The following is a 24252-nucleotide window of genomic DNA, read 5'->3' on the forward strand; positions in this document are numbered from 1 at the left end:
GTTATGTGAGAAACTATTCTAATAACGGTATGCTGATTTGATGCTCAAGAAACATTGATTATTATTTTCAATGTTGAAAACTTGTTGTGCAAAGTTGTGCTGCTTAATATTTTAGTTGTGATACATTTCACATTTGAACTTCATGTGACTTTTTTTTAGCACACCAGGGTGACTAGGATCATGAAATTGTCCAGCCATGACTTCTTGTTTCACAGGAGTAGAAATATGAGGAAATACAAAGGCCAAATTCCCTTTATCATCCATCACAATGAGTAAAACCAAAGAATATAGTTCTGATATGCACCAAAAGATTGTTGAGCATCACAAAATAGAAAGTGGCTGTAAGGAAATAGCTAAAGCATTGAAACTTACCATTTCCACCATCAGGGCAATAATTAAGAAGATCCAATCAACTAAAGATGTTACGAATCTGACTGGAGGAGGACGTTTGTCTATCGTCCTAATGCACGGTGAGGAGGAGAGTTTGAGTGGCCAAAGACTCTCCAAGGATCACAGATGGAGAATTGCAGAGATTAGTTGAGTCTCGGGGGTCTGAAAGCCTCAAAATAAAACTAAAAAACAGCACCTACATCACCACATGTTTCGGAGGGTTTCAAGAAAAATCCTCCTCGATTAAACAAAAACAAACTTCAGCATATTCAGTTGTTAGACACTATTGGAACATCATAGGGGATCGGATTCTATGGTCAGATGAAACAAAAAAACAAGCTTTTTGGAAGCAAACCTACCAGCTGGGTCTGGTACACACAAGGAATTAAACAGTACCCCATGTGTACGATTAATTATAAATACTGCTGGATCTTTAATGTTGTGGGCCTATTTTTTATTTTTTTTTAAATATTTTTTTGCTGGAGGTCCCGGACATCTTGTTCAGATACATGGTATCATGGATTCTAGCAAATACCAAAAGATAAAAAATCAAAACTTGACGGCCTCTGCTAGAAATCTTATAATGGGCCATGGTTGGTTTTTCCGTCTGGACAATGATCCTAAACAAACATCAAAATCAACACTATGTGTCACGCACAAAAGTAAGGTTTTGCCATGGTCGTCCCAGTCCACTGACCTGAACCCTATAGAAAACCGAAGAAGCACCGACATGAACCTGGGAATCTGAAGGATCTGGATTCTGTATGGAGGAATGGTGTCTGATTTCTTGTTGGGTATTCTCCAAACTCATCACCCCTTCCCATTTGCAATTGTTTTACTTCAGTGAATGGTTAGATTTGTGTGAAGGCCAAAAAGATAGACAATGCATCTTTATTTTCACTGCCTTCTTTTTACCAAGGGTGTCAATTCTGACCGGGACTGTACATGTATATTACAATTATTAATTAAATTATTAAATATTCATATATCGCTTTTTTGGTAACACTTTAGTTTAGAGTCCAGTTCTCACCAATAACTAGTTGCTTATTAGCATGCATATTACTATTATTAGTTACTATTATTATTATTATTAATCTAATAGTGATTCAATGTAATAGTTATAAAGCTGCTGAGAAACAAAAAAAATATTCAAGAAGAAATATTTAAGAAATATATTTCATTTCTTGGTATTTTATTGGAGGAATAATGTGGTTCACACCTTTTATGAAATATTTACAGCCCCTTTTATGATGTTAATCCCTCAAAGGAATACATTTTACATGGTAACATAATTTGCACAATCACAATGAGGTAGACAGATACAATAACTAAAATAGCTTATTAGATGTGTGAAAAATTATTACTGAATAAATGATAGCAATTAAAGAGAATAATAACTTAAATTAAAATTAGTACCTGTACAATTAAAAAAAAGCATTTAATTACATATCAATCCATAAAATACAGCTATTTAAAGCAGGAATAAAGTTGTCTTGTACACACAACCAATTTGAAGTATAAAATGCCCAGTAAAGTGGAACTATGAGTAATGTTTTCATGTACAGTAGAAGAATAACCAGTAACATGTGGAAGATTAGTCTTTGTTCTTCCTCTTTTTGTGCTTGTATTCCAGTCAAAAATCAAAATTCCAGATAAGCGTTAGCCAACAGCTGTGACTATAGTACTGTAATGTCAGCTAGGGCTTCCAGTAGTGTTGAAGTCACATGAGCAGGTCAGCACTTATTCACACAACAGTCTGATTTATTTACAATCCCTCATAAATTTGAACAGCACCATCACCTGCAGCCGCAGGACTCCACCACCATGTCTTCATACTGCTTGTATACAACGTTATTTCCAGCATCGATGTACAGGATGCTGATGGGACTGAGTTTGGAAGGGACGCAACAGCTGGGCGGCATGTTGCTGGGGTTCATGGAGTTCATTAGAGTTTGTATGATGGCGTGATTGGTTGGCTCCAGATGAGAGCGGAGGGGGAAGTCACACATGCCCTCACAGTGATACGCCTCATAGTCTAATGGAGCAATGATCCAGTCATCCCAACCCAACTCCCTGAAATTCACCTGCAAGTGCTTTTTGCTGCACCTAGATTTGGACTTTTTGCCGTGCCTCTTGCCATGGCGGTTGGGTAGAGTTGTCCGTCTACTCCGTCGGGATTTCAAGTGAGGTCCTTTTTCCTTCCCAGGACTATCCAGACCCCACAGTTTAATCTTCTCCCTCTTTTCGTAGAAAATGCTTTGTCTCTTTTTTGACCTTGTGAAAACAACCAGTATGGCTTTCTTTAGTTGCGGGCGGCCATGTCTGTGAAATCCAAGATATTGCAAGTCGATTTCCCTCTCAGGATTATCTAGTGTCGCCTTGAGCTCCAAACAGAAGCGGGTTCCGTGAGAGTGGTGCTGACGTTCCTTAAAAGTCTCCCATACGTCGAAAACCTCCCATTTTGGTTTATGTGCATCCTCCAGATCCAAGGTTTTGGAGTCAAGCACAGTGTGTGACTGACAGGAGAGCAGCTGTATCTCCACTGGGCCCGTCTCTGATCCTCGGAATGTTCCGGAGATCTTTGTGTATATCCTCAGTTCAGCACCCAAGAGCTCCACGTTTTCAGAAAGGGTTGATACATCGAATAAGTACTTCTGTCTCCACAGTGGGGAGTTCAAAAGGTCATCTGGAATAAAAGAGCACACATATTTAAGTAAACATTTTGACCAAGACAATATTTTGTTCAGTATCTGTACTATTGTAGATAAAACTGTATGACTTATATTAGATTAAATAGTAGTTTCTTAGGCAATATGTGATGCATTTTCCCCCTGCTAATTTCAAACCACTATGCTAGCTGCTAGCTAAACATTGGGTGACAGGGGTGGGGAGGGTTGTAACACTTGATTAAAAAGTGTTACAACCATCCCCTCACATACTAAGAATATAACTAAGAATTTTCTTGATTTTGATGTTTTAACAGAATGACTAGGGCATGAAAAAGAAAGACTGAGAGAGGTGTCTCTGCTAGTGTTTTAAATAAAGTGGTTTGCATGGAGCTATTTAACGACTCAAAGCCAAAGGAGGTTTGGGTGAAATGCGCCCTATGCAGTTTCTGGACACATCAAGCCTGCACTCCAGGGTTACCAGCATCATTCTTACTTAAGGATGTACTGTACAAAAATGTTCTTTAATCTGGTACATTGGAGTAGTGTTTATGAAGTATACGTTTGTGTAGTAGATTAATTTACACACACATAAATGTTTTTTTTTTGTTAGACCTAATGATGTACATACAAAGATGTTATTTAATTAGGTACATTGTAGTTGCATAGTGTTATTATTAGGTTTACTGTTAAGTAAGTTTGTTCTAGTTGACGAATTTAGACACACACTATTGAGAGAGAGAGAGACATTATTCTTTTATTGAAATAAATCTGGTTTTGAACAATATCATATGGCATGGCATCCATTTTTATTTATTTTGTCTAATTGTTACTACTTACCCAAGCATGTCTTACAACCTAGGTTGTAACAAAGGAACACCATGTATTTTACATCAACTCACAAGGTCTGTGATATTCTTGTAGAGGGTTGAATTGGTTCCATTTGTTGTAAACAAATGTGGGTACTTTGTATAAAAGTTTGAGAAATCAAGCTAAAAAAATTCAGCGAGTTATAGGTGCTGGAGCAAAAAGTGTTATAACCATCCCGGTCACCCAAGTGTAACCTATGTGTAAAACTACAAATTTGCATAATAATAAAATAATTGGGAATAGGCTATATTCATTTTATAGGCTGCTGTAGTACTTATTTTGACACTTCATAAATAAAGACAAATTAATGTCTCGTGTTTCTTTTTGTTTCTTGTCTGTTAGTATGAAAACTTTTAGAATGTAAAACGATTGTTTTTATTATGTCAAGGGGAAAAAAAAGAATGATAATGGAATTTCTATCATATTTTAAAACCAAAGTAATCAAACTAGGTACTAAACAAATATATATTAGTATAATTACTAATTTTTCAGTATGTTTTTTCCCCAGTTATTTAACAATCAGGAGGATTATACATTTTTCTTTGCCACTTTATCGCCAAAATCTAATAGCAAAATAACCGCATTTTCTCTGGGTGTTTTTTTTTTTATCTTTTTTTTTTATCTATCCTAAACGCACCTGTACTGTAATCATTCTGACACTCATTGAAAAGGGGTAAACTACTTTGGAAAAAGGCCATTAATGAAACCTAAAGTTACTGATCAGATTAAAAACAAATCAAACAACTAACCTTGGCCCTCGTCCACAAAACTCGTTATAGTGTTTGCGGCTTTTGACGAGCGGAAAAAACTCGCGTTCAGTCCCAGTTTTTCAGCTGCGGAAAAGGTCTTGTAGATGGAGATCATGTAATCATGAGGTTCAATCGCATCCTTGATCACCCGCTGTGAATTTATGGCTCCAGATAACAGTGATGCTGACAATATACTTTTGCCGTGTTTGGCTCTTCTGTGTCCATCAGCAGACGCAAACCTGGACACTTTCATCCCTCTGGATGCGTTTGGAAACACAGGATTCATTGAGTGAACACACAGAAAATGCAAAAGAAAAGTCAAAAATATCCCAGACACCCCACAAGCACACATCTTGTAAATGCACAAGGAAAAAAGAAGGACCTGCTTGGAAAAAAACAGGAACACATCACATGTGTGTGTGTGGAGGAGCGCAGACTGAGAGCAGCTCCTTCTGAAGAACAGCCTCCTTAAGTAGGCTAGCCTACCGTCATGACATTAGTTCCCACTCAATCCAAACAAGAGCTTTCTCTCTGCACAGCTTTAAGATATTACTGTCCTCATCATAATGTCCCCATAATTTAACATGCGTGATTTTAATAGTAAATCATGTCTAAGTAGGAACGTTTTATATTTGATTGATTAATTAGGTTTTATAATCAGAGCCAAAGTATACAGTAGCCTACCTCGTAATATGGATCTAACAGCGGAGTAGACTGTAAGAAACAAAAATTGGAAAAAGGAAACGGAATAAAAATTAATTTCGTTATTTTAAGTTCATCTTGTATGTGATTGACAGATTGTGTGTTTTTTTGTAAGTTATGCAGGTGTCCGTGTGTGAGGATTGAGAACCGTGGACTTTACCTTCCTCTAGTGGTGAAACGTGTATTTTTTCTGTTCAGTCATTAATTCAAGGTCCATAAAGCTTATGAAAAAGTAAAATAGTTCTTGTAATTGTTTAACTATAACCAGGGGCGGATCTAGAAAAACATTTATGGGCTGGCAAGAGGGAGGCAGGAATTTTTGAGGGGTGGCATATTATGGCAGACGTATATACTGAATTTAATCACAGTTATCAGTGTTTGATGAGAAATGGTATGTACACACTACAAAAGGGCACAGACTGCCATTTACAAACTCATAAAGACAAACTCAAGTCTCATGGAATCAATGTCTTGTACTTGAGGTTTCATGTGAAACAGTTCATATTAGGTATAAGCAGGGGTTAAATCGGGATTTATTACGTGGGTGCTCTCCCTAGGGGGGTCCGGGGGTATGCCCCCCCGGGATTAAAAAAAAAAAAAAAAACATTAAATGGCACTTTCTGGAGAGTTTTGTGCAAAGAAATGGAGAAATTGAGTTTTACATTATATGTGAAAAACTGCAAGGTTAAAAGCATATACTTTGCATTGTTGTAGTATCAACAGGCATTAGGACATTTAGCATTTACATTACAGTTAATCAGTCATCACTTGATTAAACATTGTATAACCTTTTTATGATATAGTGACCCATACAATGTGCCAAACATAAAGTGCCACATGAAGAGACAGTGCAGCATATGACAGTAGCAACAGCTGAGAAGATTTGGGTCTGTGGTGGTGACCAGGTCCACCTCACACACACTTCCTTCTCCCATTCTCTCTCTTTACTATTACAACACACACACACACACACACACACTACTCTGCATCATTTCACATCCAGGTATACACAAGTCCCAAAAATTGTAATCAAACTATCCTTGTGGAAAGGTTGCTTGGTAGCTAAAAGTAGGTCTAGCAAGTCTTATATTTCTGTAATTCACACAGATCAAATACAAATATGCTGACTGAATAGATTGCTAGTTTATTTTGAGTTGCCACCTACAGTTCTCTTGGCAGTTTGCTGATAATCCGGTGTCTGAAGTAAAATGCTCAAAACATCTCCTGAGAAAAATCATCACATGGTCAACCTAGTCTTGGTTATTTAATTTTTATTTAATTTAATCTTATTTTCCTTTCCTTGTCATTCAAGGCCCAGGGCACTTTTTGTACATTTCTGGAACGTTTGCACTCTTACACATCCCGCAGGAACATTCATTACATATTGCTGCGTACATTTATCCGTGTCACCTAGATGCTCGTGCGCAATCATGGTCGACTGACAACGAGATTAAGCCCTGGCCCAATTTAACCACTGGGAATAAGTGACCATACAATGTCATCTCACGTAATAGGAGATAGAAGTATGATAGAAATAAGGGGCATTATCACAGGAAAAACATTAAGTTAAGACACGGGTGATGAGTGGCGGATGTGTGAGAGTTTACAAATCAAATCAGTCTCTTGCCGCTCTGACGTAATCTCGTGCTGCATTCACTGCAGTTGGACATTGGAGATTTGCGCTCGTAAATTGTCAAATTGGCCACAACTTTTAATTTGTTGCTGCCAACTGGGGTGGCAGCAGGGGTGGCAAGGCTTTCGTTTAGGGTGGCATTTGCCACCCCATGCCACCCCGGTAGATCCGCCCCTGACTATAACATTTGTTACATAATTAAGGTACTGTAAGACCATTTGGTGGCTCCTTATTACAATGCTTAGGCCAATTGTAACTTTTTTTCTTTATTTTATCTAGTATTTGTTATGAAAAATAGCTACAACATGCAGTTGTAATATACATCTTTAGAGGGGGAAAACTCCCTTCACAGAATCCAAACTCTACAAGAAGTTTGCCAAAATTTACCACAATAAATACAACAGAACATGATAAATTCTAGTAAAGGCGGTCATGAAAAAGCTTTATAATTTAGTGCAGGATGAAGTTTTCCCGTTTTCATGAGTTTGACTTTCTCCACAGCGTTTTAAAGTGGCACATTCTCAATAGAATTCAAATGGGTTACACATTTTATCATCAGATTCAGCGCAGTAATAAGAGGCTTACGCAAATCTCATCGCACTTTTGGAGCGTGCTGGTGAACGCGCCTACGGTAATTTGCATGTCACTCGTGCAAAATTAAACAATTGGGCTTCTTCAGTCATATTGCGCAGGAAAAAAGTGAGGGTAGCCTATGCTACAGATTCAAATATAGAAGTTCGTACCGGTGTACTGAATTCTGACACCCACCAAATGATTACCCCCCTAGCATTGGTAGGTTTAGGATTAGTTGTTAGGATTAGGCAATCGGGTACGACTTCTACGAGGTGGGTAATAATTTGGCAGGCAGTCGAAATTCGGCACAACACCGGCCCACTTCAAGCACTGCGTGGCTTTGGAAACGCTCTGAAGGGAGGGTGGGATCTCATGCTTTCAAAGCTAGCTTCCTATTGCTTCTCTGAAATTGCCTACCCTACCTTTAAGGACTGAATTTTCCTTTGATGCATTTATGTACACTTTCAGACTTTATTTGTAGATACTTAAAGTCAACATGGAATCTTTGAAAATTCTAAATTATAGACTATAAGATTTATAGATACACATATTTTTTGGAATTCATGTTCCTCATAATCTTTAATCAAAATAACTTCCCCTACCTCTTGCAGCAACATCTCTTCTCTGATGACGTGTTAACTTGACTGAGGGCAGGACAAACTGTCACTCACATGATATCACAGTAATAATAAACCATAACGATCCAATTGTTTCCTGATAGACAAAATCAAGTCCAACATTTGTTCCAAAACTTTGATTTGAATGGAAATGATTGGCGTCTTTATGTTCAAGAATTTAATGCAGAAAAAAAGACAACAGAGGTATGCTAGAACTTGATTTTATTGAGTATATTAGAAAGCATATAAATGTGTAATATTCCAAAGTAAAGTAATGGGAATAGATTTCAATAAATAAAAAATAAAAAACTTTTGTTAAAAGTAACAGTTGTTTTTGTTGTTCAACAGACTCAGAATAATAATTGTAGCTTATAGATCATGATCATTTGGGAAAACAACAGAAGTATATAGACAAAGGCAAATTATTTGAAGGTGATATATTACTGTATATGTTTAAGAGTGCACTTCTTCATTGGTTCTAGAGTCCCCTGAGCAGGAGGAGTAAGCCACTCAACAACATGAGCAGATACACAGATGGTGATGAGATAGCTGGACTGGAGTCAGTGACGCTGGGGAAAACATTGCCCGTAATTACGACCACAGAAGACGGCGTTGTAGGTGATCTCAGCGTAAAAGATCTGGACTCAGCTTTCCATTCATTTAGAGTGAAGGCCAACTTCAAGTTTTCACCTTTATAAGAGGTACAGAGAGAGACATTATCGTAAATGCTTAAAATAACAAGTCGCATTAGCCCCAAAAAGATAAAAAATCATATAGGCTAATAGAGACGACCCACCACTTGTAAAGATGGCAAAGTCAGTGTAATTGGCCCAGCAGCCACTGAACGGGATGGTGGTGTTTCCGTAAAGCCCCTCTGTTGGGTTCCCGTTAGAATCTTTGAGCACAGCTGAGATGGTCAGAGTCGAAGAGGGCAGACAATAACTAATAAACACAGACCTACAACACACTCATTATTCAGACAAATGAATATTAAAATATAAGCGGAGAAAGAAAAACAACAGAGTTGGGGGCACTTGATGCATTTTAAACATATAAACAACAAACGCACAAAAAACGTATCATTAGAGACTACTAACAATGATCATGAACAAATCAAATGAGGAAGAGCATTTAAAAGGTCTAATAATATTTTTATTACATTTACGAGGACTGAAATCTGAACAACTGACACGTGTCAGTTTAACACAGAAAGACTAAAGGCATTAGTTGTAACTTAATGCTACTTTACGTCAAAACTGTACTCCTTACGCACAGCTGGTGCAATCGACCCCTGAAAACATGCATCAGATATTCTTAATGAAATCTCACCGCTGCGTCCAGAGCCATAATGCTGGGCTGCACGCTGAGGGGTCCGGGTGACAATCCGGCCACTGGCTGTATCGCCACCATCAGGGATGATACCGTCTTGACTGTCTCCACCTGCTGGTCTTCACGGGTCACCTCCTGAGTGGCCACCTGTGGGAGAGACCGTTACAGCTCAAATGAGGAGAAGGATGTTGTGTGTTTTACTGTAGAGCATCTATTATTGGATCTTATTCTGATAAAAAAAAAATTCTAATGGATATTCGGGGTTCAGTAGAAGTTAAGCTCTACTTTTTCTTTAAAAAAGCAAAAATGGAGGTTAGGGTGCAGGTACTTACAATGGAAGTGAACAATGCCAATTTTTGAAGAATTTAAAAGAATATTGTGTATTATTTGACTTGTAAAGCTGTTTAAACCATAATTACTATTAGTAGTTTTAAGAGTTAAGAGTTGTAAAATTAGATATAATTTCACACAGATAAGGTTAGTCAGTTGTCTTTTTCACACTAAACTCATGTTAGCACACATACTGTTCATGTATTATGATAATAGTTGTTTAAGGGTAGGGAATCTTTTTTTTTTGCCTACTCTTTTTGTTATATCGGTTGAAACCCTCTTTACATCTTGAAAGCAATCAATTATAGAAGTGGTTTAAATATTTAAAATATGACTGTATATGTTTAGTGGAAGTCTCAGGACCAAACAATGTCCATCCAATCATTGCATTCATTCATATGCATTTCCACACCTCCGCCCACCCTGTTCGCACAGATATCACATGTCATCAGCACGTTGCTTAAGGCTACCTTTTACAGTTCCTCCTAAACCAAAACAATGAGCTTATGCTACCTTCATGCCATCGTAACCGTAATTACGAGATGGCAACTCGTGACCGTATAACCGGAGCTGTTAATGCCCTCGGACTAGGATTTAAGCGTTTCTATGTCAACACGCCGAAATGAACCTGAACCATTCAGGTGGTACAGATCAGAGCTCTGTAAGTTATTTAAGTTCATTATTATTGTAATATTATGTGCTTTCAGACATGAGGTAATTTAACGGCATCTCTCATCTTGTGACACTTTGCAGTCACTGCCATATGCGAGGTGAGGGTGCCACATTTTGAAGGAGGCGTGGCTTTGAAGGCACTCTGAAGGGAGGGTGAGATCCCATGCTTTCAAACCTAGCTTGTTAATTGCTGGCCTCTCTGAAATTGCCTTCCCTACCTTTAAGTCATGATTTATCGAATACTGCATCCGGTTCCAGGTTTATTCATATCACACGTTGAATCAAAGCAGAGCCGGCCCGAGCCTTTTGGGGGCCCTAAGCAGAATTTGATTTGAGGGCCCCCTCCCACTACGCGGAGTCACCTGAGCTTGACGATTATTGACACAAATATCACGCAATAATGATACATTATAAATTAATACAGTGAGGTTATATTAATACAAAATAAATACTTAATAAAAAATAGATAGCCTACTTAAATAAAAAAGTTTTAACTATTACTTTACTCTTTTACTAACTCTCTGAAACTTCTTAAAACAAACTGTCTCAAAACATATCAAATACATTATTTGCAAAAATAATGACAAAACTGAGAAATCAGAAACATAATAAGAGCAAGGGTTCAACAATGACAATTATTGTTGAAAACTGCAAAAATATTATTTCTCAACTGTCTCAATACAGTGTAATTGTCCTCAAAATCTTTTTTTATTTTATTATTATTATTGTCACAGACTTTGTTGGATTGTACATGACAGAATCCAACAAAGTCTGTTACTATAATACCGGTAATGATGTACTGGCGCTCGTTGTATGTGTGTATCCAATGTATTTTTCCCCTCATGGCTGGCCGTAGATAGGAATGAGTCAATTGCTGCACAAAACATACCGTAAATAATCATGCAAACATATTTTTATCTTGCTCTTTTTTTCTCCTCCTCTGTCATTTTCTTCTTTCTATTTTAGGCACCAGAGGGATACGTCCTTTTTTGTGACATGGCTTAACATTACGGTGACTATGCGCAGTTGCGCACGAATTGTCTATGCACTCGCGAGGTGTCTAGATTATGCGCATGACTTAAACGCTGGCAGACACAGCAGCAGTTGTAGGCAGGTATATTGATCATGAAATCAGAATTTTCTTGTCTTTAATTATTCATTCATTCATAATAATTCATTCATTTACCGGTATGTCACTTGTTTAAGTCATCTACATTTTTTTTTCGATTTTTCGACTCGATTGGGGGCCCCCTGGTGGCCAAGGGGCCCCAAGCAGCCGCTTAGTTCGCTTATGCCTCGGGCCGCCCTGAATCAAAGCTTTTAAAAACAGTTTACACCAAAGTTTCTAGACTTCCATTCACTTCCATTGTTGATGCCTCACAGTAACTCGGATTTTTGCATTAATTTGTATTGAACCCATAATATTGCTTTAAATATTAGAGTTTCAATTAAAATTCCCAAATGCTGCTTGATGTCATCATAACATTTTAAAATCTTAGTGGGTTTGGTCATGTGATCTGATTAGCATCTTACATCGTTCCAGGTGGGGTCACTGGAAGAGGGTGGAGGAGGGATGATGCCCAGGGATGACACATTGAAGCCGATGGACTGACTCAGATTGCCTGAGACAGCAGCGCGGCCCAGATCATCAGCAATGTTCTTCAGGACCGCAAACTGTTGGTCTTCTGCAGATGGTTCATAAATATTTAGACATTGTATTGTGATCTAACAATTGTATTTGTCATTTATTTTATTCTTGCTCTCACCAGTGGTGCTGTTGGTGGATGTCTGAACAGGGGGCTCTCTGATCTCCACCTGCACCGTCAGTCCTGTCGAACGCTTCCTTCTCGCATTAGTACCCTCACGGACGATGTTGGTGATTCGAATCTTGTTCGCCGGTATTTTCAGGAGTAAAGCAAGATTTTTTATCAGTTTTCCCCCGAAGAATTCCGCCACAGTCATGGCTGGGAGGTTGAAGGCCAGGAACAAAACCGGGGATGTGCGGATTTGGACCGGCTCTGAGCCACGAAGTAGTATGTTCAACATTTTGTAGTCCTGGTCAAAGAAGTTGGAGCCGTGACTGGAGTTGAAACTGGGAACGTATTGCCCTGAGAAGCACAGAGAGGAATCAAAGTAAGACTTGTGATGTGTTGTTTAGGTTGAAAAATGGTCTTCTGGCCTGTAGGGGGAGCTGTATTAACTTGCATTATTGTGCTGTACTCTACCTGTATAAGTTGGCTCACGCAGAGTGTAGTCAGTTTTGCCAGCATTCCACTCAGCATTTGTTGGACCAACCAAAGTATTATTAACGTACACATCCAGCCGCTGAGGGTTTGAGTAAAATACAGCAACCCTGACAGCCTGAGAAGAACAGAATGTTACTGTAGTTAAGTTTCTACTGAAATAATATCAAAGTTAAAACTAAAAATACAATGAAAACATGAAAAAAAGAAACATTAAATAATTACAGACACACGCACGCAATATATATGTTATATATATATATATATATATATATATATATACATATATATATATATATATATATATATATAATTGCAGGTTTGCCTTCATTTTTTGAATGCAGTGGGTTTTTTTTGATGCAGTGTTGGATATATTTTGGCCATAATGTAGTTATTTATTTATTATTAAGGATTAATTTCCAACCAGCTCAATTTTTGCTTTTAAATAATAAAATATTAACAAATATGTAAAAAAAAAAAAGAAATATATATATATATATAGTAACAATCTAACAAATAACAAATGAATTAAATTTTTTTAATTACTATATTATTTAACATAATATATTTTAATAAATAAATGCATTGTTATTATTATCAATTATTATAGGATTATTATATTATGTGTATATATTTGTATATATTTGAGGATGTATATGTATGTGTTATGGTCTTTAGTATTTTCTCCACCAGGTGGCGTTCTATGTTCTGGAGGAGCGTCAGGAACAGGTGTGGTGAATCTCCGGTGATCAGGTGTGCTGGATTACTGGCTGATTGCGTTTTGTCAGGAGATGGCGATTACAAAAGGACTGACGGAGTTGGACTGGGGGTTGGCTCTTTCCTCTTCAGTTCCAAATTGAATTATTTTTCTTTATTTTTGATTTATGGTTACTGTCTTGTGTATGTTTTGTCAATTAAATGTTAATTGTTAAATTGAGTTCCATGTGTGGTCTCCCCAGTTTTATGTTGCTTCACTTTGCTTTAGGTGAACGTAACAGTATGTATCAGTAAATACCAGTTGATTGATATTGATTCATCAGTCAATTTAAAAGATACACAAAGTTCTGCATAATTCAGGAAAACAAATGTTTTTTGAAAAAGTCTTAAAATAAATTAGAAATAAATTAGGAAATAATATAATGTATTTTTAATAACATAATGCAGAATAATACCAATTAAATATTTATTTTTCCTAATATGCCTGTTATTGTTCTAAATTTTGTATAACCTGTAGATGCTTACAGGTCAGTATAGTCTATTGTCAGTATAATCCATCTTACTAACCTCTGTAGGTCCAGCATTCAGTAGCATAAGTCTCAGCTTCTGTGGTGTTGTGCTGGTGAAATAGATGTCAACGGATTTATTAGTGGCAACAATGGCGTGGAAGAGAGATACTCGCTTCTGACACGTGTAGCCGGCGCACCAGCCGTGGTCTTGTGGGCCTGGAACAAAATAGATATTCACAGTAAGATTAAAATTTAACAATACACAATTATTTTCTGCTTTTATAAAATCCTAAGTTATATTAAGCATAAAATAGTAGGTGTTACAGGGGAGGTAAGAGTCATACCATTCACCAAATCCACATATTTGTCCCCCAGTATGGCTACAGGTGAAAGACGCCTGGTCTCTGTGTCTGCGTCTAAACTTTCGATGACCAGCATCCTATAGTTGAGCCCAAAGCACTTGTAGCTCTGCCAGGTGTTCATGTACGTACAGGTGTCTCTGATCACTCCTGCACAGGTAAAACAGTTAAAAAACAATACGTTAAAAGCAGCTCCATCATTTTAAGTTCTCTCACTTAGATCACTGTAAATGTACTGTACCTTTGTAAGGAGCGATTTGATTCACAGGTATCCGGCTGCCATTGAGAGAGGTGAGCATGACTTTGGGGATGCGGTAATCGCCCAGTCCGTGTCGGGGATCCCCGTTCCACTCGTACTCGGACTGGGGCACCAGTGCTCCTACTGCACCCAGGAAACTGCCATCCAGATCCTTCAACATGGTCTTCTTCTTAGCATCACAGTCCATGTCCACACAGTCTGACGTGTTCACCTTGCTGAGATATAAGAGTGGAAAAAATTAACCAGTCACTGCATATTTTTGGTCATCCCGACATTGGTGTTCTCTTAGTCATACATTTTGAATGTTGTCTTTCTAATAATATTTCATAAATTTCATATTTTTTTCAGGGCTAATACTTCATTAACAGTGTGGGTGTGCCAAAACTGTTGAACATAAACATTTAAATAGAAATGTAAATATAGTGTTAAAGGTTTCACACCTATGCGCAGCCCGGTGGCCAATCTTCACTAATTTCACATTCCGTCAGTAAGAGCAGAGTGTGAAGGTTGAAATATATGTCCAGGTACTTACCCAGTTTGTAACCAAAAAACATAAAAGCACATATACACACACACATATTATATTATATTTTATATATTCATATATATATATATATACTGTAGTGTGAATATATATGCTTGCCTTGCATTATGATCATTGTACATTAAACTTAAGTGTTCACTTAATCAACGTAAGCAATATTGACATGTACACATCAAACTTTTTTCCAATTTTGTGTACAACTATACATTATTTAAAGGTTTTCTATTTGTTAGGATATTGATATAAAAAATGAATGCATGCAAGGTCTGAGTTAAAAATAAATGATTTTTGTTTTCCGTTCCTGATGTACAATTTAATACCATTTAGTTGGCTACTCTCACACCTCCCTAATTTAGTGTTAACTTTGTGAATTGACATTGTCTATAAGCTTTTGGTTTACCCCAGATCAGGCCGATGAACGTATGCCAGAGCGTCCACTGTGCTGTTTATCTTGACTATCCTCTCAACACTGATTGGATGTTGTAGATCCTCATTTCCTGGGTTGGTCATGAACATGTAATTTGTCTCTGTTGAACACACACTTTTGAACCCAACAAAAGTTGTGTCTGGACATAGAAACAGACCGTGTAAATAGATGCTTTTAAAATGAAGAGTCATACACATTTTGAAGGAATGTGACTCACCAGAGACAGTCATTAGACCAGCTATGGCATTGTAGCTCATCAGTCCAGCGTGAGGCTTTTGTGGTGCATTATTGTGGTAAGATTCAAACGTCGGCCAGGAAATTCCAGACCTTCCACCTGTTGAACAGAGAAAATTAGCTTAGAATAAGTACAGAAAATGGATCAATTATATTAAATACAATTATTCAGTAGTGCATAGATTAATCTTTAATATGTATTGTACCATTGGGGGGGGGGGCGAGGGGCCCTTTGGCTTTTGCTGAGCTTAACGTAGGTAATAGTTGTGGACAGACTGTCAAAACAGTTGAAGTTCGGGCTGCTGCCTACAATTAGGGCACCCTGTAGAGATGATTTTTGAAGAAAATGATTAAAAAATGAACAGGATAAAAATCTTTTATTCTTTTAAGGCCAATTAACACTTTACTGAAAGATGGCGACCAATGCTGACAGTCACCAGATTACAGTATGTAACTTCACAGACATTCCAAGACCAACACATGCCAATTCAACATTTTCAATTGGCAGGAAAGAGAGCCGACAGACACCGAAAAGGGTAACACACTGACCCTACGAAGTGTCTGTTGCTGTCTGTCGGTTCAGTGTAAATTGGCCTTTAGTTTTGACCGAAGACACATATAGTGCATCCTCACCTGTACACGGACTATTTTGTCAGAGTATATGTGGCTGAGCGAGGGAGGACTGTAGATGAGAGACATGATACTCATTCCATTATCAATCAGGCTCACGTTAGAAACTAACACGTTCATGGATACCTGGAAGTGAGGAGAGGAAAACATTAATGCTCACCAGACGAGTACAGTGCATTTGTATAACTTGAAATTAACAATTTATCTGACCAGTAAAACACTTGGCTTTGCAGTTACTGTAGGTTATTATAGAAGGAAGTTTGCAGATCATTTCTCATACTTGAACATAAATGCCAAAATCAAAGCTCCTCCAGACAGTGAAGCCCTGGATTTGAGAGCAACCAGCAAGTCCATCTTTATTCATGTAGAGTCCATACAGACCGCCGTGCGCCTCATTCTTACTCCACTGAGCCGCTGAATTTGGAGATCCTTTTGACATATTGTTGGAATACATTAATATATTAGTAATAAAGTTAATCTTTTAAAAAAAGAAAATTTGATAGCATAGACAATTGTATTCTTTAGCAAAAATTTTCTTACTGTACATTATGGTATTGTGATGCCTAAATTCACTTGTATCATTTCATTTTTTTATTTGAATTGTTTCTGGTATTGTTATTGGCTTCTATACCTGGGCATGGTTCACCATCTATTCGGAATCCCACTCGTTCATAACCAGCAACAATATTCCCTTGAAGAATTGCATTGGTTGCCTCACTCACCTGCATCAACAGTAATATATCAGTTCTTTATCTAGTACTAATCTATTTAGCCAGTAATAACATGGATTTTTAAATTTTTTACAGGTACCATGATTATATCATGTTTATTGAACATGTACCATAGCATTTTTGTACCTTTAGAGAGCCATCAAAATGGGAAAAAAAATGAAAATGAATATTGTAATAAATGTCTTCCATGTTATAGAACAGTATCATGGTACTAGCATCCGATCACAGTAGGTTTCTTTAAGGATTACCTCAATGGCTGCATTCCATTCAAAGTTAAATTCCTCCGTTCTGCCATTGTACGATCCAGGCCACAGTGTCAAGGTAACCAAGTTCCTCGTGATGGCATTACTGTCACCCCAGACTCTGATACCTTGGAGATTTGAATAATTTTGGCAAAATAGAAAAGCGCTAAATAAGCCAAACTCCATAGTGATTACATTTTGTTTAATGCCAATGAATCTGCACCTTCTCCAACGGTGTGATGGATCACATTGTCATCGATACTCAGTCCGTCGGTTCCGAAAACACCAATAGCGGGAGCAAAGCAGTCATGAAAATCACATCCGTTGACGTAAGACTCACCAACCACCTAAAAATATTGTGACAGTAAGTAGTTGAAAGGAATATGCGTGATAATCAGGAATGGGCATGTACTGTATCAATACTTTCTCTCACCCCTCCCAGGTTATAAAACACCAGAGAGTAACGTGGGTCTGACGGGTGATTCCATCCTTCCTGCCCGGTGTGGTAGAACTGCACATTTCTGATCTTGGCTTTTCCTGTGAGGCAAGTTATCATCAGCTTTAGTGAGTTTTCATTACTTACATTGTGCTGAAAAAGGTCTGATTAGCAAATGATGTTATCATTTTTGAAATAAGTTCTTTAAATATGACTGCACAATTATTATTTTTTAATAAAACTTTCTCTCATCTTCCAGGTAATTAAACCATAACCATGACTAAAAATATATATATATATACATTTGTACATAAATGAACATAAAATCAAATGTCTCATTTAATTGAATGCATCAATTATGTAACTGGTTTTGCATGTGATTCTTCTGAATTGTGTTTCATGAATGAGGCCCAATGTGAGTACTTTATAAAGATTATACCTCTGCAATTGATCCCTTCACTGAAGAAGGTTCCCACCAGCACTCTGGCTCCATAAAACTGTGTGTACATTTCTGGATACTCCTGACCGATGATCTTGATGTTCCTGGTCAGTAAAGCCACATTGCCTGCAAGCTGATAACTTTTTGAAGTACCTGGCACACTGTAGCTCTCCCCTATATGACCAAATACATTTAATATTAACAGGGTTTGTACAGATACTGTAAAATGAAATTCCAGGATTTTCAAGGACAATCAGAGATAGTCACTTATCAAACAATATCTTTATTATATTTAAAATTTTAAAAGGGTAAATAGATAAATAAAAATAAACTAATAAAACAAAATGGTACAAAAAAGCGCAGCACTTGCAATGGCTGTGGTTATTTTAACAATTGAAAGGATACTATGACAAAGACATCACTTTGCTTATTCAAACAGTTTTTCCCCTCATGAATATATGATTGACCTGAAGAATGAAAGCTGTATCATATACTCTATATCTATATCAGATTGGCTGCAGCGTTAATTTTGCACGGCATCTACTAATTTTTTGCGACATCTAGTGGTGAGGTTGTGAATTGCACCCAACAGAAGTTACGGTGACCGACAGGAGATGTTGTCGTCTGAGACTGCAGAAAGTAGCCAGTTAAGCAATGAGGTTTCTTTACAAAGATAAAGTAAGAAATTAGGTTTACTTATGTATTGAGTCAAACGAAATGTTATTGCGAATATTATTGTTAGTTGTTCATAATTATGTCAGTGTTTTATTCGCTGACTTTAGATAGCTTCTTATCATGAAGAACAACATGACGAAACGCGTATGTCCGTTTAGGGCCACTGTAGAAACATGTCGATGTAAGGGGACCCGTGGAGTGTGTAGATAGAAATGGCTCATTCTAAGGTAATAAACACATAAAGGTTCATTATGTGAGGTCTTTATACACCACTGAAAACATGGTTATGTATATGATATTGCATTTCTGTCAACAGATCCTCCAAAATATTACACAATGCACCTTTAAACACTAATTTAACATATATTGTCTTTCAATAATAACTTTTCAAGTACCTTTTCATAAATATGGCTGTTTTCAATGGTTTTCCAGGACTTACATTTCAAAAAGTAAAATTCAAGTACTTCAAGCACTTCAGAAGTACTTGTACAAACCTTTTAATTTAATTTAAAATGATTACAATTAATTAAATTAATACATTTATTCAGAAAGCATGAATTAAATTAATTCATTAATATTATATTAATATCCTAATGATTTTTGGCATAAAAGAAAAACAACTATATATATATATATATATATATATATATATATATATATATAATACACACACACACACACACACATACACACACACACACACACACACACACATGTGCACAATAAAGTTAATAAAATATCACACATAAATATTAATGATTATATGCATTGTGTACCTATTTTTATTGATAGCTATTATTGCTATAATGGCATTATCTATAATCTAGGGGACTAACCGATGTGTGTGAATGATAAAGGCTGGTCCAGAGTTAGTGTGCGGCCATAATCGGAGATAGCAGTTATGGTGCGGATTTCTGTCTGCCAAGGGTCATAGCTGGTGGTGGACAGCAGGATCTTTTCCCCAACCTGGAGGAAATAAAGGTGTTTTATTCAAACAAAGAGAATAATGGTTCAGAAAATAAGTGCATGGAATCGAAATGGCAGCACCAAATCACACAATAGTTCAATAGTTCTCTTAAGGTCTCTGTGTTTTTTTTTTTTTTTTTAAGCTTCTGACCTTACAGTCCACAGATTCCTGTAGAGAGACAGTGCTGTTTCCTGCCTGGGACGTGTTAGCCAGCTTAGTGTGATACACGTTGTGTGGCATACCATAAAGGTCAAGAGATCCAAACACACCTGGAAGACAATGTTTCCACTAAAATCAACACTTTTAAGTTGGTAAACGATTGAGAGGAATGTCTCTGATACATTTACACTCAATAATAAGAATTATTTATTTTTATTCCTGTTGATTTACCTAGAACTTTGGACCCTTGGTTTGGTCCAGAGGGTAACAGCCAGTCTGGTGTGGAATGGTTTCCTCTCAGTATGATCTGCAGCTGACCTCTGAAGGGTTCATCAGGCCACCCAGCAATCAGACGTCCACCCTGATTGAGTCAAGTGAACATGTACAGATAGAGTTAGTGCCTTTAATATGGACAGAAGAAAGTGAAATTAGCACACAGGAAGAGTATGGTTCTGTTTTGGTGTAATAATCCTAAGATGTCTATAGCAGGAATGTAGTTATGTGCTTACTTGAATGGAGATGTATGTGGCATTCAGAACAATGTTATTATATTGAGAAACACTGCTGGTGGAGGTGCCATTGTTTGTCTGGGTGGCATTGTCTGGAATCTCCAGAACTCCAACTATTTTCAGCTTGTTCAGGGAGGGGACTACAACATCCACAACCATCCAAATGCCTTAGAGAAATAATGTGACATTTTTTTATTAAATAAAATATTATATTGATAAATAGCTTTTTTTCTGCCTTTACTTGTGATTTGTCACATTAAAGATGCTTACCAGCTGGAATGACCACATCAGAGCCTTCTTGTGGCACTTTGAAGTTATTCTCTGAGCTTGACCGCCAGAATGATGTATTTGACCAGAAACTAAACCCAACATATGTTTTATTAGCAAGGTCAGTGGATACAATAGATGATAAAAATATAATAATAATAATAATAATATTATTAATATTTTTTTCAGAAAAAAGTGCTTAGCATGTCTGCTAACATACACATAGAGAAAGTTTGCAGGTCTGTGGCTGGTTGTATTGGAAGGGTTGGCTGGATTGACTACAGGATCAACTACAGGATCAGGTGGAGGGATAGGTTGAATACAGTTGGGATAGTAACACTGATACACTCCGAAGTACAACGATCTGTCAACAGCTGAGCGGTCCACACTGTTCCTCCTCCTCCGGCTAGTCACACGGTCTCTTCCAGACACTGTAGTCATAAAACTCAAAATCTTTCATTCTTTGCACAGTAATGAATAGTTTTGAGCATGATACTGTAAGTGTCTTATTTAAATACAAAGATAGCATAGATGTTTTGGGTGAAGAGGTAAGTAGTTTTACCCATGTAATAGAGGCTTCTGGATGACTGGTTGAAATACCAGTCCCCATTTACATTTGCAGTGGGGTTCAGGGCCTGGGAGGAACCATTTCTGTCATCTATAATGTGGAAGAGGTCAGGTGTCTGAGTCAGGTTGTGATTCATGATTATATAATTTTCTGGCTGTCATGGAGAAAGAGAGAAAAAAAAATGACTTGCTAAATAACAACCTTAATTGGATGGAACATAATTAAAAGCATAGTTTTATTTTACATTGGTTGTCATGCTAAAAGCCAAAGAAAACCATCTTAAAATTTATGTAAAATTAATTTATTGTGAAAAATGATTTACAAAAATCTGAATTGAATGATTTAATAGTAGTGGGTACTAGAAATGTAGATAAACTTGTTTTAATAAATTATTTTTGTAATATGTATAATACACATTTTTCTCATTTACTATAAATGAGTCTTTATATGAAAATATATAGCATCCTTTATATCATAATTAGGGCTCCTGGACAGCAAATAGTTAAACCCCTGAAGTAGGTCGAAATAAACGGTCTGGGTTTCTTTGTTCTTTTTTTTTTTTTACCCTTATGGAGTTTCACATAATAATTATCAACTATTCTGTGACAAGAGATGCTTAAAGATTATATAAAGAAAATTGTCATTTTGTGTTTCACGATACTATAAATAACAGTAAATGGGTTTGCAACAATATAACGGTGAGTAAATGTTAACACAATTTTCAACATTTCATTTGAAAGCATATTGAATTATTTAGTAACGTGTAGTGTGCACGCTTTACCTGAAAACCGTAGACCATTCCATCGTATGAGATGTTAGTGATTTGGGAAGCACCATCAAAGTACCAGTTATAGGTTTGGCCTGTGTGCAGCATTGCCATCCAGCCATATGTATGGGTCACAAGTTTTTCAAGGAAAGGAAGCACGCATGTTCCTAAAGAGAGGTATGACCGTAAGACATGAGTTGTTGTGCCAACAAAGATGCTTTCTAAGCATCACAGCTCACTTCAACCAAACAAATACAGAATGCTCCCCGTTGATAGTGTACGGAATCTGTGATTACATTATTATTTTTTGTCTAGAATCAACAGGGGTGGTAAAAGTACTCAAAAATTATACTCGAGTAAAAGTATATATACCTAAATAAAAAATGACTCCAGTAAAAGTGGAAAGTCCTCCATTCAAACATCACTTGAGTAAAAGTACAAAAGTATCCGATTTAAAACGTACTTAAGTACCGAAAGTAAAAAGTAAATATTCAAACTGTAAATATGAATAATTAAACAGATCAATTGTTTTGGGAGTGATATGCAATGTTTTAATTGAACAAATTATTCGATACTGCAATTAAGAATTTGTTAGATTTGCAATCAGTCAAGAGACAATGAAGCACCTTGCATCAATTCTAAACAATTTCATTAAGTTTAGTGACAGCATATTATGGTGCAATGACTGGTAGGCCATTCTTTGATAGAAATTTTACAATTTCAATTCAATTATTGTGGTTTGATTCCGATCTTGATTCAATATAGATTCATTTTGATAAATATTTGGTACAGTAGATACATGTTAATTTTTAAATTAAGAAAATCTCACCTAATTCTGTAAACATAGGCTATAGAGAGCCCTGTCAGCTGGTATTATTAAATGTTAAAAATACATGTGATTTTTATTATAATAACAACTTTATAATATTTTAATGATATAAGTAAAAAATATAATAAATATATAGTGCACATATTTAGCAAAATACTAATTTATACTAATATTAAATATATTATAAAATACTAATTTTTCTAGCAAACTAACGTGCTATGGTCATTAATATATATATTTTTTTTGAGGTAGCCTAAATGTAACGTTATGTGACATATTGTTCTCCAGCTGTTTTACTGACCTCTTTCAGCGGTTGAAAAACACTGATTTATTGATATTATGTATAAGGTATATACATTTCGGTAAGTTGTACTGTATCTTTCAACATAGGCTACCTATTATTGTTCATTTGTGTTTAATTACAATTAACTAGTAGTAAAGATATTAACGGCACCCTGCATAGCAGGCGCTAGCTATCGGTCACGTCACATTTAAAAGCTCCAAAACGGTATTTATTGTTTGAATTTCGTAATAAAATTGACAGAATCTTAGAGCTGAGAATTTATTTCATATCAAAAGTAACCCACTCTGTCCTGTCTGTCGGTGTCAATGTCCTCTTTGCTTCGCGATTTTTCTCTGCGTGAGAAAATGGATGTGTGTCGTGAGAGCGTTTGGAAAGTGTCGATTGCGTGAGTCTGAATGAGTGAGAGTTGGCAGCTCTGCAATAGACATGTAACATAACATTAGCTGCATCAAACAGAAGATGTGCAAGATACAGTGTAAGCGGGAATCTCTGGGTCATTGCTGGCCAGAGCTGCACCTTCACCTGTTTCTGCGGTCATCTTCCACAATGGCGAACTGACTGCTATGTGAGCTTATGCTGGCAAAGAGCTTGTGCGTTCTTTTTTTCAAAATAAAACCAAGTTTTTCATTGGTTTGGAAAGCCAGTGTATTAAATACTTGGAGCGGGCATGGGGAAATGTAATGGAGTAAAAAGTAAACTTTGTCTTCAATATTGTAGTGGAGTAAGAGTAAAAGTAGATGCAAATAAAACATACTCAAGTAAAGTACAGATCCCCGAAAAAAATACTTAAGTAAAGTAACGAAGTATTTTTACTTCGTTACTTACCACCACTGAGAATCAATAAGTTATTTTTTTGGGGGGGATTGATTTTCTATGTAAACATGCACTAGAGTAGACGTGTTTGACC

The 24252-nt window shown here is 36.7% G+C and overlaps 1 protein-coding gene across 1 annotated transcript; it reads right to left on the reverse strand.

Moving 5' to 3' along the window:
- Positions 1–1596: 1596 nt before the first annotated feature.
- gdf6b (growth differentiation factor 6b) lies at positions 1597–5027 on the reverse strand. Its single transcript, XM_077195615.1, has 2 exons — positions 4676–5027; positions 1597–3076 (listed from the first exon to the last, which is right to left on the reverse strand). Exons 1-2 carry the CDS (start codon positions 5025–5027, stop codon positions 2187–2189), a joined length of 1242 nt encoding a protein of 413 aa, XP_077051730.1. The 3' UTR covers positions 1597–2186.
- Positions 5028–24252: the final 19225 nt, after the last annotated feature.

Source organism: Siphateles boraxobius, unplaced genomic scaffold (genome assembly GCF_051911475.1).
Source record: "Siphateles boraxobius isolate OS27281-9 unplaced genomic scaffold, OSU_SipBor_1 33, whole genome shotgun sequence".
Taxonomy (NCBI): domain Eukaryota; kingdom Metazoa; phylum Chordata; class Actinopteri; order Cypriniformes; family Leuciscidae; genus Siphateles; species Siphateles boraxobius.

Coding starts and splice junctions, on each gene's coding strand:
- gdf6b (XM_077195615.1), bottom strand. CDS start 5,027: ATGTGTGCTTGTGGGGTGTCTGGGATATTTTTGACTTTTCTTTTGCAT. Junction 3,077..4,675: donor TTTTGTGGACGAGGGCCAAG/GTTAGTTGTTTG, acceptor CTTTTATTCCAG/ATGACCTTTTGAACTCCCCA.